Genomic DNA, 18,820 nt, shown 5'->3' with positions numbered 1-18,820 from the left:
TGGATTAGTCTTCTATTCAAGCTCTTATTTCTATTATAAAAACAAATGTCTTGCCAAGGATCAATTTTGTCAATCTATCTCCCCCACCTGACTGCTGGAATAAGCCATGTGTAAATTTGCCAGGAAGTATAAATGTCCTTGAATCAAACTGGACACCCTTAAGAGGAGAAAAGAGGATGGTGGTCTGGGGTTAAATAATTTTAGACATGGCTTGGCCATTGCACCCAAATATGGTACACCCTTGTAAACTCCAATACATTTTTTAGTGATTTATATAATAAGCAATGTCATTTGCAATTTGCACCCATTATCTCTTATCGCATACTGACATGGAGAGTAGCTGAAAGACATTGTAATGTATTGTGCAAGCGGCACACTATTTCACCGATACACCAAAGCACTTTTGATTGCAGAGAGATCTATCTCAGCTCCTCACTGGGAAAGTAGAGGCATTCATTATTGAAATCTATAGTGATAGTGGGTATCTTTCATCTGCCACATTCCTCATTTTATTTTTATTTGTAGTTCAGATCAGTTTTTGGCATTCCATGGCAACAGTGCTTGCCTAGTCAGCCAATGAGTGAGATATTTCTTGTGTAAATAACAGGCCAAGGGTAGGGTGTGTGTGCTTTATCAGGTCTTGTTGGATGCATAGTTTTCAAGGATCCACCAGCAAAATCACTTTAATTATTACTTAAAAATAATTGCCTTTTGAATAGACATTGGATACTTTTTTTGTTTGTTTTACATACACAGTATATAGAGCTAAAATTAATGGATCTAATAAGATTCCACCAAAGAACTGATACAGTGGTATCTTGGTATCTTGCAACTCTTAGCCTGAACTCTGGTCCTGTATATGTGTGTTTTATTTATTGGTTTATATATATATATATATATATATATATATATATATATATATATATATATATATATATATATATATATATATATCCTCTTTTGTGTCTGTTTATTTATATTGTATTTTCTTATTAATATTATGTTGATATTGTACTTTGCTTGTTTTCATGGCTTATTATAATTATAATTATAATTATTATTATTATTATTGATTATGATTGAAAGCTTACACATAGCACATAATTCATTTAATAAACAAAACAAGTATGCTGCCGATAAAATAAATAAACAAGAATGCTGCCAATGGCATTGACGGGGATGCCTCCACCACCGAGAATCTAGTCCTTCTTTTTATTAATGTGTATAATGTGTATGCCTGAAACACCATTAAAATAGATCAGCCATAACATTAAAACCACTGACAGATGACTTGAATAGCATTGATTATCTCATTAAAATGGTACCTGTCAAGGGATGGGATATATTAGGCTCCAAGTGAACAGTTAGTTCTCAAAGTTGATGTGTTGGAAGCAGGAAAAATGGGCAGTGGTGGCTCAACTGTTAAGGCAAGGGCAAAACCTTACGGATGCGTGTGGGGAGCGAAGGCTACAAACATTCAACCACTGAGATATGACGCAAATGAGAATCTTGGACAGACAGACAGACACACAGGCAATCCAAAATCATAATGTGAAAACTTAATGGTGGCAGCTTAAAAAATGACATTAAATATATATATATATATATATATAACTACTACCACTACTACCCAGTACTATCTACTAGTACTACTACCTACTAATCCTACTACTACCACTACTACCCAATAATACGTACAACTACTTCTACTATTTCTACTTCTACTTCTACTACTACTACTAATAATAATAGTAATAATGTTGATTTAAAGATTAAATAAAAAAAAAACTTAAATAAAGTATAAATAAAATAATAGTGCTTGTGTTATGAAAGGACTACTCAAACATTATTTAATCCGCTCTCTACCCAGTGCCTCGGATGTGTATGTGTAATTACCTCAGACAATAATATTGACTTGTTTCTCTGTTGTGATAAAACCACAGAAATCCTGTTTACTCCAAACTCATCTATAATGAAAGTCTAATGGCGGCAGAACAACTCAGTCAATAAATGTTTGAAGTACTTATAGATAACCCAAATTTAAAACTACAGTTATTACACTCCAACAATAAAGGATGAGACAGACACAAGAGACAATATCTTACAAAACATTTTCGTATGTAGTTTTTTCCAGCATTGGAGCAACACAGTAATGTAGCTTATTAACATTTTCACAAGTGGTATAAGGTTTATATAACTCTGCTGGTATTTTATTACTGTACATACCGTGCATTCTCTGAAAAAGATGAATCTCTGAAAGGATGAATTTCACAGATTTTCTCAATAGAACTGTTTTTTATTAGTTAACAGTATTTACTGTTAACTAATTTGCCTAATGCCCTTAAACCTATATTATAAGTGAGGTTTGAGTAAATAAGTTTTCTTGTTTACTTTACTGTGTGGAAATCATTTGTCATATAGATGTAGTGAATAGAGATCTGAAAATCACTGGAGTATTTCTTTCCAGAGGTTAAGGCTGATATATAAAAATATCTTCCAGCTGAGTTGTGACAGATGATTAAAAAACATCTTATGTTTGCAGGAGCGTGACAAACTCTTTGCTCATTATCAATATTGTTTTACTATTGAGCAATTGATTGTGTGAGGAAAGCGCTGAGCCACTGCTGGCCTCATTAACTTGATGAATGTGTTGCATTTTGTGTGTGTGTGCGTGTGTGTGTGTGTGTGTGTGTGTGTGTGTGTGTATGTGTGTGTGACGGTGTCTTTTAACCTCCCATATTTGTGTTGGAGACTCTGATGCTGTGACCTCACGTTCCCATTCTGTTTAATGAAGTCACTTCCTCCAGGCTTGACGCTGACTAATGATGTCATTTGGGCTGTAATGGATTATATATATATATATATATATATATATATATATATATATATATATAAAAATATTTATATATATATATATATATATATAAAATACACATAAAATCCTCTCACACACCATAAAACATTATTATTCATTTGCAAACCCCATCTTCTTGTCTTCCATCTGTAACAATCAATAAGAGCAGCACAAAGATATCAGGGTGAGTCTTTGCCTCCTTTTCCTCCAGGCAATTTGTTTAATTAGATACTCTAAAGTTAATTAGTTTAGCTGCTAGATCAGAAAGTTTAGAAATGAGTTTGAGTGAAAGTGGTGCATGAGTGTGAATACATGTTTGAGCTCTGTGTGTGTTCCAGGTGCGAGAGTTTTATGAGGAGCAGGGGAGGAGGAGAGCGGAGTGGAGGTACAGGGAGGAGACGAGACTGGCACAGCTCAGGAGAGAGATGGAGGAACAGGCAAGGAGAGATAAAGAAAGGTAAGATTAAAAGTAAGAGGTCTCGACCAGGTTGTGCTCATATTGCTAAAATACAAGGATGAGAATCATAACAGCTAGAGTTAAGACCAGATTGCCATCACACATCGGAACACCAACTGAGGGAATAGCTTTTGGAAGAATGGTGTTCATCTTTCCAGTACAGTTCCAGACCTCTCCCAAGATGCACAGAAGCTGGTTTGCAGTTCCTGATGGCCTTATTGACATACTTTATGTTGGGTGGCGGTCTGGGAAAACCCATCAGAACAGCCAAAAATTATGCAAAATCAGGTTTTGGCCAAAACTGAGTTCTACTAGTAAACACAGGGTTCAAAGCTGCAACTAGAATGAAGGAGTCTCAGGTAACAGTCATGGTGCTTTGCAAAGTTTCCCAGTCTTCAGGACAGAAGAGTTTACACTTCCTGGTTTCTTGCTAAAATAACAAGCGTTTTTTAAGTGAGAGAGAGAAAAGGAGATGCTGGTGAGGGAACAACTGATTATTGCAGCTGTAACATAAGTGGTAACAGGTACTAGCTTGTCTCTGGGGCATTCCATATCATTAAATCTTAACTATAAATTGTTAAAATGCATGGTATGTTGTTCAGTTACAAATAAAACGTTGTAATTGTTGGCAAATTGTTATGGTATTAGCAGAATAACATACTGCAGACTGCACGGTTATATGAAAATAATCCACTTTGGGGTAGCAACAGCACCCTGCTTTGTGACATGCCTCATCACAGCACCCTGGTGTGGATTATTTTCATATCACCACATGGTCTGTAGTGTGTTATTCCTTATTTAGGACACTTTCTAACCTTGCCATGGCTGTCAACCTGCAAAGAACATGTTGGGTAAGGAACCAGTTTAATGTAAAATGTAGTGGTAAAAACAAGTCAGTCTACCTGAAGATGTCTAAAACCTTACTAGCTAAGTGTGAATTCCTCACACAGTGAATGTTACAATTCGATCATTGATACATACATGCCATAGCAAAATCGACATAAGCCTAATCAATTCAGTTTGTAATTAGATACAGACTTTCAAAATGTCCGAAATACTCTGGCACCATTACATCATCATCAAAACAGAGAAGAGTGCTTACACAGATGACAGTGCTGTATAGACAACAGATGACAACGTTTTAAAAATATTACGTGATCTAATAAATAAAACAGAACAGAAGAGAGTGAATGAGTTATTTTCCCCACCGATGTTAGCATGAACAGAGGACAGTCAAATGAAGAGATGGCGATGAGGCTTGTGTTTAAATGTCATGTGTGAATGAAGTGATGAGACCCAGACTGATGTGGATGATGCTGATAATCAAAGTGAGAACTCATTTTCCATCACAAACTTAGAATTCTTTTCTTTTTTTCAGTATGTAGATTAGGTTATAAATCTTACAGGTTAGGTCAAATATATAGGTTAAGTAAATGGTTGTCGGTATTTTAACTTCGACAATGTCTCAAAAACAGAGTGAATCTTTAGACAATCGGGAGCCTTATGTGGCCATAATTTATTATCTGGAAGCAATATGGACTTCCTTTTGTATTCTGTGTTATGTTTTGATATTTGTCCTTAATAAATAATGTATCTAAAAGAATATATAAAATAACTAGTTCTAAAAATAATATGATGACTTGGGAACCCATGTGTGTGTGTGCGTGTGTGTGTGTGTGTGTGTGTGTGTGTGCATTGCAGTGCCTCAGACACTCTTATAAATCTTTATCTCTTTAACTGAGCTGAGATCCAGAGCAGTCAGAGGTCAATAGGATGAGTGATGGAAAGGAAAAGAGAGAAAGAAAATTGGTAAAGAGAGAGTATAGAGGAATGAGAGAGAGACGAGGTAAGAGAGAATGAACGATATGGTGCAGAGAAGAGGATAGGAGAGAGGCATGACTGAGAGTGACAAAAGAAACAGGGAGTAGACAGGAGAGGAAATTAACACAAGGAGGAATTAGAAGAGACTAAGAAGAGAGAGAGAGAGAGAGAGAGGGAGAGAGAGAGAGAGACTGGCATGTTGGTACTGTACTCACAATACATGTGTGAATTAAATCAGTGTGGGTTAAATATACTTTTAAATATATTTCTGATGCTTCTAATTGTGTGTATACAATGAATGTGTGTGTGTGTGTGTGTGTGTGTGTGTGTGTGTGTGTGTGTGTGTGTGTGTGTGTGGGTAGGGTGCAGTTCAGAGAGAAGTTGCTGCAGCATCGACAGCAGGAGCAACAAGCTAAAGAGAGACTCAAACAGAGAAAGGATGAGGAGCGAGAGGAGAGACTACAGACACTACGCAATCAGGCACACCCACCCACCCACACACACACACACACACACACACACACACACACACACACAAGTTGTTGCTGTTTAGTATTTTACATCGCCACACACATGAAACCTGAAGTAGATGAAGGATTTTGTAGCATTACTGCCCCCATGTGGTAGATTAAAGGACAGCAAGCCTCTCCACACACACACACACACACACACACACACACACACAGACACGTATTGCATGAATCTGGTTAGTTTAGTTAGTTTTAGGATAATTTATTTTAAATTTTTTCAGGTTGCCATTGTTGCAGAGGCAGACCCAGAGAGGATGATGGGACAGACTGAAGCATGGAGAACCCGTCTACAGCCTGACAAAGAAGAGTTCATGCTGCAGAGACCCCTCTATCACTTACACACCTATACAGACACACAGGTACCACACACACACACACACACACACACACACAAAACAGGAGAGTATACACCAAAGTCCTCTAGGTCCAGTGAAGGGATTAGAGTGAGTGGAAGGTTTGAATTCCAGACCTCCAGACAGCCACTGCTGGGCCCTTGCTCAGGTGTAGGCTCTGTTGGACTGAACACTGGGGTACGCATACACACACTGTCATGCACTCAGGAAATAAACACTAATATCCTGATCTGTGATGCACAGCGTACACACTGAACTCTAAATGTTGTCCTGCTTTTTGAACCATCTGGTTTTTTCAGCAATGAGCTCATATACCATAAATGACTCAACAAACAATTTCATTTAGCTTCAGTTGGAAATATTTAGCTTCCAGGGAGTTGAAGGGCTTTGAATAGCTTACACCAAACTTTTTTTTTAATAATTCAACCAGCCTGTAAACTTAAAATATAATTCCACATAATTAATTTAATAATAATAATAATAATAATAATAATAATATAACCATGAATAACAGTTAGAAAATTGAAGCCGCCTATATTCTGGACACTCGACACACGACACCTGGCTTTGGACACTGCTTGTCTATAGTTATTCTGACGACTTTGTTGACTGGAATATTGACACAGAGCAATGGGCCAAGGCCAAACAGTGATTCAGCGTTTCTCAGTCATGATAAACTGTGTTAAAATAGCACAGCACTGCCAGAGTTTCATAATGAGGACATTTCAGGACCATGTCCTCAGAATCGAGATAAGTGACTAATTTAAAATCAGGTTCAAATAGCAGTCATTTTTATTTATTTATTTATTTTTTTTTAAAGTTTGAGGATCGGGGTTCAGGCCATCAAGTTTGGGTCAAAATTTGGCTCAGATTTAACTTTTATTGGCACATTTTTGAGCTGATATCCCTATTCAGTCCTGAAATATAATAATATAGAACATAATAATATAACATTGCTTATAAGAGATATGGGGAATAAACAAGTTAAAACAAAGGTTAGAATGAAGGAAAAGGCAATTCTTGAACTACTGTAATTGCTTCCTACACACACAAAAAAAAGAATTTGATCTTTAACCAATTAGTTTTGCTTGGCTGTTGAATTTGTATATGTTTTTGATTTAACTAAATAATAATTCTTTAAAAAAGTGTATTTTAGTTAATTAAAATTAATTATAAATGATTATGTCTAAGTCACAGAGGACCCTTTTGCCATTGGATGAAAGCGGCCATTTTCTCCACCTCAACATATTGTTCCTTCATCTAGATTAAGCAAGTTTTATTCATGACAGTTTATTTGTGACATCATTTGCAGAATTTATTTAAGTACATAGAGCATGATTAAATGTAGTTGTAACTGTTCACTCGAATTAAACTCTGCTTGATATACTTAAGCTAATATAACTAAAAATGTATGTGTACAAAAATAAATCATCTGCATGTAGACACATTACATTTGTAATAACATCAGAAATAAGATGTTAGTAAGAAGCTAAATGATTGGCAGTGGGTTTTACGAGGAATAAAACAATCTGGAATGTGCTGTTATAGGAAAGTAATCTTCGCTTCACAGCAGGCTGCATCACACCACCCCATCTTTGATTATTTTCCTATAACAGCACACATCCAAGTGTTTTATTCCTTACTAGTTTACCAATGCACTTATCGATTAGGTTGACAACACATTTATGAGTGAGTGTCTTATTTCCGTGTGTGTGTGTGTGTGTGTGTGTGTGTGTGTGTGTGTGTGTTACAGATCGTGGCTGACCCGAGGGTGCGTATAGAGCAGGCGCTCAGGACGGCAGGTCTTCATCACACACACTACGCACGAACGCTACTTTCAGAAATCCCACCACCAAAACCACCGCGACGAGACACAGAATCCACCGCCTTCAAATCCTAACCTTAAATTGTTCATATCACTCACACACTTTTAATGTTTCATCTTACGTGGAAAAAAATCAGTAACAGGAACCAGGACATTCTGCTCCACAGCAGCATGCTGCAGAGCGACATGATTTTCATTGCAGGCAGAAAAAAAGGAAAGGGACTCTAATCAGTAAGCGTAATCATTATTATACTTTATTGCATAATACTGGAAATGAAATGGTTTGCAAAAAAATTAATATTCTGTTTAAATGTGAATTTGAGATTAAATCCAGACAGCATCACTGTTGAAAGGAGATTAGAAGAGCTCTGCTACTTCACCTCTGCTGGGTTCATTAATGTATCTCTGAGAGATGGTGCTTTTGAATAGGGATGAGTGTCCAATCTTAGAGCTAGTGTGACTGCAGATTTTCATCCCAATCAAACAGGAGTTACACCAGATACCACATATTTAACCGGTCTTCTTCCTTGAATGACTGATGAGTTGTGTTAGCAGTGCAGTTCATTCTGAAGGGACCTTACACACGGCAACCCTGTTGTGTTGACCATCGCTTCAAAGGGCCCTTCTACATGGTCATTATTTAATGAACCACCTGAATGATTCACTTTATACTGGAGATGTTTTGCAGTGTTATTACTCTGAATGGAAAAACTGTGATTGGAACCAGCCTACCAACTTATATGTGTTAGAGGTGATGTGCTTTGGTTAAACATTATCTTAAACATGCCAGTGCATTTGGGTAAGAGTTTAGGTTTTAAAGATCCAGTTAAAAAAAAAAGATGACAATATTTCTCTGGTGGTCTTTTCTTTTCCAAAGAAGCACAACTACATATTTTCAATAGTGAGTTTATTCACAAAAGCAGTAAGAAATAATTCATTACATACATTTGATTCTGCACTTTTCAAAAGACATTCAGCACCTCAGTAAAAATTGTTAAAAAATTCGAAAGCAATAATAGTCAAAGTCAACTGCTGTTTTAAGTAAAACTACAAATATAGTATTTAATATATCTACAACATATGTACACATATATACAGAAGTCAAAACACAGTACTGACACACGGTTCTTATAAACATCATGTACAGGCATTTGTAGCTGCTGATTACTTTTTGTCTTTAGGTCACTGTCCATGTGTTTCTGAATGAAACATGTTTAATCTACAACATTGCACTTCTTTTTACCTGATAAATGCATTCTTTTTTTCAACCTGATCTCTATCTACTGCATATGTAGCATAATGTGATTACAACATAGAACATGTCTTCCTGTACAGCACTAAACACTTATGTCATGTGCGTATTTTTTTGAAACACTTTTATAACTCCAATCAAAGTATTTGTCTCTGTCTATCTGTTTATTTATTTATTTGTCCATCTGTCTATCTATCTGTCTGTCTATCTGTCTGGATGTTTGTTATCAAAACAGCTTTGGTAAGATTCTCTCTCATGTCCTAAAAGATTTATTGTATGCAGGCTGTTGTAGTTTTTAATTGAACGTTTTAATTAACTTTCTCTAACTGTTTATTAACTGCCCTTAATGAGTTTTTGACTAAGCAGGTTTACTGTTCTTTTCTCAGTACGTGCGGAAATAATTGTCCTTGATAATCAGATGTATGCTACAAAGGCAGTGGATAGAGATCTGGGTTGGAAAATGTTGCAATATCTTTTAAAACCTGGAATTAAGAGATCAGACACATCAAGATGAATGTGTTTAGATCAGTGCCAAGTGTTTCTTGATGAAATGAGCCACCAGGTACTGAGGTCTCTGCTGGTATTCCACGAGCACATCATGGGGTGTGGAGATCTGATCCCCCTCCAGCCGGTTCAACAGAGTCACACAGATCACTGCAGCTGCACAAACACATCTGATTAATTCACTGTGAACATCCTGAGAGCATAATTATTTTTTAAAAAAGTCAATTTAGGTATAATTTAAAGCAGATTTATTTGAGGCTACAGGCTGTGACTTGTAAAGGATTAATCTATTTAAGATCTAAGAGGAGTTTTTCCTATATTTGGGGCCAGTGTGCTGAGCATGTGGCTGTTATTTGAATCCCTAAATTGCCCTGAAATGCTGTGATTAATGGCTTCCCAGAGGCTCAGTTTGCCAGAATGTCATGCGTGACTCATTCACAGTAGTACCAGTGAATTAATAAATGTTTTTTAGTGCATTTAAAGGGTACTAAAACATTATATTACAATTCTAAGCTATAACTGTAGTTTGACAGATCAAAGCTAGACATGTGTAACCATTTGGAAAAACATCCCACAAAATAGTAATTGCTAGTAATTATGACTTTAACTGAGGCTTGAATGGTTTGCCATTTGGGAACCTTGCAATGTCAAAATAAACAAATGATTAGAAAGGCTAATGAAAATAGAACAGTTCTCAGTGTACCTTTAAGGTTGCAGACACGACACATGGCAGCGAAGACAGTGGACTCCATTTCAATGTTCCTGATGCCGGCCTCTTGGGCCTTCCTCAGATACTCCAGCTTTTCCTCGGTGGAGAACGAGCACAGAGCACCGTCCAGTCTGCCCTGGCCTGCGGTGGAACAAGAAGTGATGTCAGAGATGACTAGGAAGTGGATAAAATATTGGTATTGTAGTATGAGTATAATCAACCACATCCTGAATGACACGCCATAGCTAACACAAATGTAGAATATATATTTAGAGTTGAATTACAGATGTGTAGTAAGGATTTAATACTGAAATTGTGCAGTAATCAGACCTTAAGTATAACGACAAATGTAAGCATTATTCAGTTAAGCATTATACGTTATGCATGAGTAACAGAAATTTGACTTAAGCATGTGCACAACTAGACTCTGAATACACATAACTTTCCCTGTGTAAATAGTAACTTAACTTTTCGAGTTAATTCTTCAAGTAGAGTGCAAAAGTTTGCCTCTCCGTTGTTTTTGGGTGAAAAAATAAAATGTACCTTTATTTTACAGTTTATAGACAATATATTAATAATGAAGTGTGGATGTATTCTACAACAAGACAGAACACGTAAAGAAAATGTGCTTGAAAGAAAAAATAAAGACATAAGTGTTTGGCCATGACCCCCTTGGTCTCTGGACCTGATTTAAATTAGGCAGTGTATTATATTGGTGTTATAAAAGTTACAAAGAAAAGTCAGCTACTTAGGGGATATGTAAATTGGCTGGAGTTAGTTATAAAGACAAAGAGTGGGCACACAATTCAATCACATAAAGAAAGGGATTAATATCTCTCTCCATTATCTCTACATATTCTCTTGTTACATCTCTTCATTTTATCCAAAGAGTATGCAAATTATTATTATTATCATCACTCAAGTGCATAATAATGTCTCATTGTTCAGACCATCCTGTATGGTTCTGTCATATAACAGTGTATGTGTTCGAACAGTGAAATGTTCATGCAGTCCAGGTTTGTTTACCTTCATAGAAGTCGTGTGTGCACATGGTGTTGCCGATGATGGTGGGTAAGTTGGGCAGCTCAGTGGAACACTGCAGGAGCTCTTGTGCCATGCCTTCATCCAGCTCAGTGCTCCTGATGATCACTTTACCCAGAACCACCTGCTCAAACTGTGGCCTGAAGAAAGAGTCCACTGCTTTATCAGTGATCACCACCGTTCCGGGAGGAAGACCTTAACACACACATGGATACACACACACCCAAAATGATAAGAAGTAATAGTGATCACTGTTTAAAGTAAGTCTGCTTCAAATCTATAAATACAGGTGTTCTCGCACAGAAAAGGTTGATTAGTATTAATAGCACACAAGCTAAATTAAATCAAGGAGCTAGGTCCTAGATTCGTGAAAGGGAATGTGAACACGGAGCTTGTAGCTACCGATGCCTCCTGAGGTGCCAATGCGAAACACCATGACATCACGGCAGTGGGCGTGGTACAGGAGCTTGATGAGTTCATGCAGCATTATGGAGATGGACGGCACACCCATACCATGCTGTTCAGAGATAAGACAAATGAACTGTCAATCATTCACCTGCTGACAACTATAAAGCGCTTTATCATAATTCTCCTGAAAAACAAAAAAATCAGTCAAATTAGTTGGTCTAAACTTTATACCAAGTGTCTGAGTGTCACTGCAGTGATTTTGCCACATCTAAAGTCAAATGTTGTTATTAAATATGTTTAATGAAATGAATACTACAGCATTGCTGAATGCTTAATTCCGATTGGTCAGAAGGTGTTGGTTAATTTCCTATAACAGCAGCTCTGACAATAGTTCCAGCTACAAGACAAATCACAGGTTTATATTAAAGCACTCTATCTAATGCATTATCATTTCTATAGTTACCACTAATTCACAGAGGCGTGTACGGCGGACATGACACATAAAAGGGATACAGATATATGTAATTGTTGATAAGCTGAAGTCTTCTTTGAGGAGACATTTATGTAACATTTATGGAAGGAGTCTCCAGTGTCAGTGTTTTGTAACTGTCAGCGGTAAAGCTGTAGCACTTTCCAGTTTCCATGGTGACATGACCAGCTACTTTTTGTCTTATTAACCTCAAGAGAGTGAAAAAAGAGGCAGGTGAGGGAACAACTATTTATAGCTACTATAACGTTAGTGAAAACAGGAAGTAACTTGTTTTTTGGATGTTCCACAACATTAATTGTAACTAAAAATGGATAAAAAAATTGTGGTGCATTAGTAAATAAAATATTTTAATCGGAAAATTGCTGTGGCAAAGGAAGAATAAAACATTTCAGGACGTGCAGTTATTATAAAATAATCAACTTTGGGGTGGTGTCAGTAACTCCACTTCTCACTGGGCCACATTACTCCACCTTGTTTTTAACTTTCTTACTTCTTCTAAGGGTCTTTTCAAAACAAACCTTTCACACTGATATTTAGATAATTAAATTCAGAAACTTAAATGCTTAGTTCTTAGAAATGTGTTAGCAACAAATGCATGTCAAACCTGCTGTACTACTACTAGTACTACTACTACTACTACTACTACTACTACAAGAAGTACTACTCCTACTCCTACTACAAGTACTACTACTACTACTACTACTACTACTACAAGAAGTACTACTCCTACTCCTACTACTACTACTACTACTACTCCTGCTACTAATACTACTACTATAAGTACTACAATACTACTACTACTACTACTACTACACACAGACACACAGACACACAAACATTTTCTGTTCCACGGGTGGAAAATAAACTCACACTGATGGAAAGCACAGGCCCCACTTTGTACATGGAGTAACGGTCCGTCCCCTCACAGATATCTCTGATATCATCGGCATTCCCTGGGAGCTCCAGCTGCTGATGGATGAACTGAGCAAAAGATCTCATTCTGTTGGCACTGCCTCCCACACACACGAACTACACACCACCAAGAGACAGATACACATATAGACACGGGGGCATATGTTAACTTTTTGAGCAGGTAGCATTGGTGTGAGAAAAACTGCTGGTATGAAGCTGTAACACAAATCAAAATATGGAGGCAAGGAGTCCATAATAATACTGCTAAAATACTGTTAATCCAAGAACAAGTGGTACAGGAGGACTTGGAGTACTATGGTAATGCTTAATAATCAAAACTTTCTGGAAGCTCTGAGATGACAGTATTTGACAACAAAAATGGCTGAAGCTTCCACAGTTAAACATAGCTAGAAGAGTCATGCCCTCATTCTGCATAGAGCCCAGTGTTGTCCAAATTGCTCCACTCCCTTCTACTTTTAGCTCTATGGGTTTTTTCTTTGATTTCTACACACCTTGATGTCGCCGAACATGGTGGGCAGGTTGTGGGTCTTGGTGCTCAGGTTAAAGTGGTAGAGGATGTCCTCCTCCATGTTGTCCAGGTGAGGGTTTTTAACATACTGCTCCTGTCTGTGAGGGAAACAGCACGGATGTAAATCCTCAAACGGCACGACATCACCTCAGAAACACATCCCACCCTCAGGATCTTTCTCATCTTAGCAAGTGAAAATATCTTGAATATAGTTAAATGTTTCTAGTATTTCATATTACAAGATTACAATAAAGCAGCTTGAAACCTATTTCTAAACATTTAATTTCAAGAGCAAAATAGACTTGTTCATTTGGAAGATACTTTTTCTAATTTCTAGTTTTTTCTAGAAAGAGACATGATCTGCCAATAGAATAAAACACTTTTAAAGCCTAAGATGAGATAAACCATCTAATAACCGGCTGAATAATAGTATATTTGATTCATAATAATCTCATAATAAGAAATATCAGATAAATTTTCTATATTCAAGATATTTTTACTGTAAAGATTAGTACAGATTATTGTTTTATTATTATTATTTTCACAGTTTGCTGTATATATATATATTTGTGTAAGAAATGTGTTGATTGGCCATTTTCACTCAGTCCTATTTTGCAGTTATAATAAAATGCCATGTACAACAGTGAAGTTCAAAGTTAAATGAAGCGCATTCAGCATTTCTGGCATAATATATCTAACTGTGTGCCAAAGAATGAACATGAACAGAAGAAATGCAAAAAGCAATTCCGTACTCTATATATTCACTGTGCAAAATTGGAGCCATGACAGCCATTAAACTTCACTCTGAAAGAGAGAGATGTGATCATTTACAATATATTTCAAAAAATCTCCTCTATTCATATACTCATAGCATATAACTTAAGATACACAATATATGCCTTACTGTATATTGGATGAATGCTTGTCTATGAATCTCTTTGTAGAAATGTTCCTTACTTCCAGTGAGACTTGAAACGCTACAATCAATGATGTTTTTAAAAAAGTATAAGTAAAAGTTATTTTTTGAAGACAGGAGTTGATATAGCTTTGGTCCTCAACTCCCACAATGATACTGATTGGTTGTGGAAGGAGGTATAGCATCTGTTCTGCCTATCCATCTTTCCACCCCACCTATCAGCTGACTACCTCCCTCTTTCAACTGGTTACTGATCTCAGGTCCAGTCCACTTTCCCAGACCTAATAAAACAAACCTCAAACACAAACAGAACAGAACAGAAACAGAAGCGTGTACACGCAACACTGACCTCTTTAACCTCTGTGTTTTTGTGTATGACAGTGTGTGATCTGACGTAAATGTAAAATCATAAAAATGGGTTGGGTTGTTGTGTTATAGGATGTCCCGTACAGCGTGGAAGTGTTATCTTCAAAAAATACATGGTTTATCATGCGTTTAGTAAAACCGTTACCCAACCATGTGGTATATATATATGCGAACATCTGATCTTGATCTTGACCTGAAACACAAGTGACATATCAACACAACAAGGATGCAATATCACAAATATTTATCTCTCTTATAAGAGTAAATGCAAATTATGGTATCATTTTTTCAGTTAGTTATCAATATTCAACAATAATAGGTTCTACAGATTTGTCACATTTACTGTAACTTGGCTTTGGGGAGAATTGGCAGTGAGGTTTTTAACCAGTAATAAGTAATGAATTATCATGTAAAATATTCCACAGAGGTGAAAGGACTTTTCTAACATCCGTCCAAACTCCCACAGCTGTAAGACATTAACTTTAATTATCATATGCTGTCCAAATGATAAATGATCCTCTGAGCTGTTTATACTGTGAGTGAAAATTCAATATTCTATTAAATCTCCATTATTCTAATTAAAAGGCCATTAGTGGAAAATTAAGAAGCGATGTGAAGGGACTTCATGAATGTAAATGTATTTGTATTGGGATTCTCCTCACATATAAATTGGCAAATGATAATTTAAAATATCGTTATATAACCCAAAGGCAATTTTCATCTCAGTGATATGAATGAAGCTTTATTCCTTATTGGATATAGCTACATTTATTAAGAAATTAGTGGCTATGTTGAATTACTGAGATAATTACCAAAATTAATTAGGTAATTTACGGTAAAAGGGAGCATGGAGTCGTGATTTCTCTCTGTAGACCAGTACCAGCACAAGTGCATTATTTAATTTGAATACCATCTTGCAATAGATAGACATTCATCGTACTTAAACACAAATAGACACACATAGCTCCTGGTAGTCTTGTGGTCATTAATAATAATTTATTAAAATACTAAAAATACTAAATATTAAATTTCACTCTTAAAAGGTGCTTTCTTGTTTATATCTCTTAGGTATTAGTGCTTCTTCCATTGTACAAAAGAAAAATGTTCCATTTATCTCGATACCTTAAGGTTAGCTTTGCTGGGCGTGTAGCCAGAGGAGCAACAACCAGAGACTTTTTCACCTTCCCAATGGTATTCTGGGTAAAACACAGTAAAGATCTAATCTTGATGTGCTGCAGCATTAACACAATGAACTGTTGTAATAGGCTTATCATATGTGGCGTACAGAAGGGCAGTGAAGGGCAGAACTTGATTCATCAGTACAATAATCTGTACTAATCTTTACTTTCCCAAGTGTGTGAAAGGCTGGTAAGCATGGTGAAACACAGCACGACTTTTTAGAGAAGGTGCACATAGTGCTAATTCCATAATATATGAAATTAAACATGTGGTAAAGGCGCAGTGTATCCTGGCCCCATGACTTCGGTGTGGGACTTACATCTCGGACGTCACACTTGGTCATCAATCATATATAACACTTTATATCACAGTGCTGGTGAATGCTTGATTCTGATTGGTCTGAAAGTATTGATTAATTTTCAATATGAGCAGCTCTGACAATAGTGCCGACTGTAATTCAAGTCAAAGGTTGCTATTAATGCGCTGATCATAACACATTATTGTTTCTTTATTAACAGCCTACACAAGGACTTGTATGAAGGATGTGCCATGTAAAAGTGAGCAATTGTTGATTTGATGACATTTTCTGTAGGGAGATGTTTATTTAACATTTATGGAAGGAGTCTCCAGTTTCAATGTAACAGTCAGAGGTAAAGTGCTGACTTTAAGTCTTAAGGTGTCAGGCTTAAGGCTGCAATTTTTTGTCTTATTAACTTCTAGAGAGAGAAATAAAGAGAGACTGGTGACTGAGTGACTGTTTATACACTGCTATAACACTACTATTACTTTGCCATAATGTTGTTATATTGTAATTGACAACAGTACACTACATGGCATTTTATTCCTTACATATTATCTCGAAAAGTCTGAGCACAAGCTATTTTTGTATGGCATAAATCAGCACAAATGAATGACACTAATTGAGTCACATTTTACATTATATTACAGAGTTATAAGTGTAATTACATGGTGTAGCTATGGTAAACAGGGACAGCTGGGAAAAAAGTGACCCAAAACAAACAAAAACAAAACTTTTACATAGTCAGTAAGGGTTGACTTTAAAATAATGTATACTGGTTTCTATTAATAAGAATTAATGTATTAGTGTGATAAGTTAATGAGGTGCATTTATCAGGGTTATTACAGCTAAAGCAAACTGGACTACAAAAAAATACTAAAATAAATAATGTAGGAATTACAATAATATAAAACAACCCCCACCCTAGATAAATAAATCTAATTCAAATCTCCTCTTCATTTCCTTTTTAGATTTTCTTCAGAACATTCACATAATTAGAATTTTAGTTTAATGAGAAGAAAAGGCAATCAGAAAGAGAGTGTGTGTGTGTGTGTGTGTGTGTATATATATATATATATATATATATATATATATATATATATATATATATATATATATATATATATATATATATATATATATATATATATATATATATATATATATATATACATATATACACACACACACATATATATATATAGGCTAAATAGAAATATCATAAAACACTAATAGGAATGAATAAAATCACAATAATCTCTAACTACAACTAAATTTACTTTTGATTTATTTTTTTGATTTTTTATTTAACTTTTGATTTTGCTCCTTATCCTTTCAGAGAAAATTCTGCATGGCCTCAGGCCAAGAGAAGCATAGTCACAGGCTTAGATCTGTTTGTAAAGGCTGTCGTTAATGTTTTGTACATTTGGACAGTGTAACTGTGCTGCTCTTTGCTCTCTCAGCTTTACAGGTGTGTATGGTCAGATCATATAGAGGCTGTTTTGTACACTCACACACACCTTCAAGCCTGAGAATATACATGTGATGATCATTATTTATACTCCAGCATCAGCTACATATGAGGAGAGAAAAAAGTCACAGGCTTTCCACTCCTGATGCAGATTTGTTCTGATCACATTAAGCCACACTGAACTTTAAAGAAAGGTTTTTAAAATGCAAGTAGAAAGAAAGAGACAAAACTCTTTAAGCACAAGATACAAGTGATTCACACTCAGTAATCTTCTCTGTAATCACTGATCTCTCTGTAATCTTAGTTTTACAGCCAGCTATAAAACTTGTTTGCTGTTATTTGAGGCTTTAGCTCTTGTGTTTTCACATCATCATGTACCTTTAGAGCTATGCAAGTCTGAGTGGGAAAATATTGCAATACGTGATGTATTACACTTACTTTTTAAGCTTGAAAGAAAATTTTATGTTTGGGGCAATTTCAGCATTATGGATGTAACATTTGGCTAACAAAATGTCTCATAATAGAAACATGAATTATGAATTAATTAGTCAATTTGCATATGTTGTCATTTAATCTCTTGAGGAAAATGCAGACAAATCTTAAAAATATGTCGTGTTGATTTATGGTCTGCACGTTTTAAACGGACAAACATTTTCTCTGTGAATTTGAATGATTTGCAGAAAACATCATATATATATATATATATATATATATATATATATATATATATATATACATATATATACACACATATATATATATATATATATATATATATATATATATGTTTTTGGGAATCCATCATTAAGAAAAAACTGCCATTGTACACATTTTTGCTTTATGGATATGACGTATCTCCATATATTGAATTCCATTTAATTCAAGCAGAGAAGTTAAATACAGAG

At 35.7% G+C, this 18,820-nt stretch overlaps 2 protein-coding genes across 2 annotated transcripts in view; one reads left to right on the top strand and one right to left on the bottom strand.

The window, feature by feature from the left end:
* Positions 1 to 8,737, top strand: part of LOC113526151 (coiled-coil domain-containing protein 148) — an 82,179-nt gene extending 73,442 nt beyond the window's left edge. The window contains exons 12-15 of the mRNA XM_026912967.3: positions 3,193 to 3,311; positions 5,495 to 5,612; positions 5,884 to 6,021; positions 7,769 to 8,737. Coding sequence (XP_026768768.3) covers positions 3,193 to 3,311; positions 5,495 to 5,612; positions 5,884 to 6,021; positions 7,769 to 7,915 — 522 coding nt within the window. The 3' untranslated portion in view covers positions 7,916 to 8,737. The remainder of the gene's footprint in view (positions 1 to 3,192; positions 3,312 to 5,494; positions 5,613 to 5,883; positions 6,022 to 7,768) is intronic.
* Positions 8,731 to 14,796, bottom strand: upp2 (uridine phosphorylase 2). The gene is made up of 8 exons (XM_026913202.3): positions 14,590 to 14,796; positions 14,438 to 14,489; positions 13,669 to 13,783; positions 13,115 to 13,273; positions 11,749 to 11,863; positions 11,332 to 11,541; positions 10,300 to 10,446; positions 8,731 to 9,752 (listed from the first exon to the last, which is right to left on the bottom strand). Exons 2-8 carry the CDS (start codon positions 14,476 to 14,478, stop codon positions 9,613 to 9,615), a joined length of 927 nt encoding a protein of 308 aa, XP_026769003.1. The 5' UTR covers positions 14,479 to 14,489; positions 14,590 to 14,796; the 3' UTR covers positions 8,731 to 9,612.
* Positions 14,797 to 18,820: the final 4,024 nt, after the last annotated feature.

Source organism: Pangasianodon hypophthalmus, chromosome 5, assembly GCF_027358585.1.
Source record: "Pangasianodon hypophthalmus isolate fPanHyp1 chromosome 5, fPanHyp1.pri, whole genome shotgun sequence".
Taxonomy (NCBI): domain Eukaryota; kingdom Metazoa; phylum Chordata; class Actinopteri; order Siluriformes; family Pangasiidae; genus Pangasianodon; species Pangasianodon hypophthalmus.
Note: the sequence above shows the minus strand (reverse complement) of the source record. Positions and strands in the feature narration are given on the sequence as shown.

What these genes read in the sequence shown, in the direction of transcription:
- upp2 (XM_026913202.3), bottom strand. Translation starts at nt 14,478, where the DNA reads ATGGCTGTCATGGCTCCAATTTTGCACAGTGAATATATAGA. An exon ending in CACACACGACTTCTATGAAG is followed by an intron (nt 10,447 to 11,331) that starts GTAAACAAACCT and finishes GTTCCACCGCAG; the next exon opens with GCCAGGGCAGACTGGACGGT. An exon ending in TCGTGTCTGCAACCTTAAAG is followed by an intron (nt 9,753 to 10,299) that starts GTACACTGAGAA and finishes GTGTTTGTGCAG; the next exon opens with CTGCAGTGATCTGTGTGACT.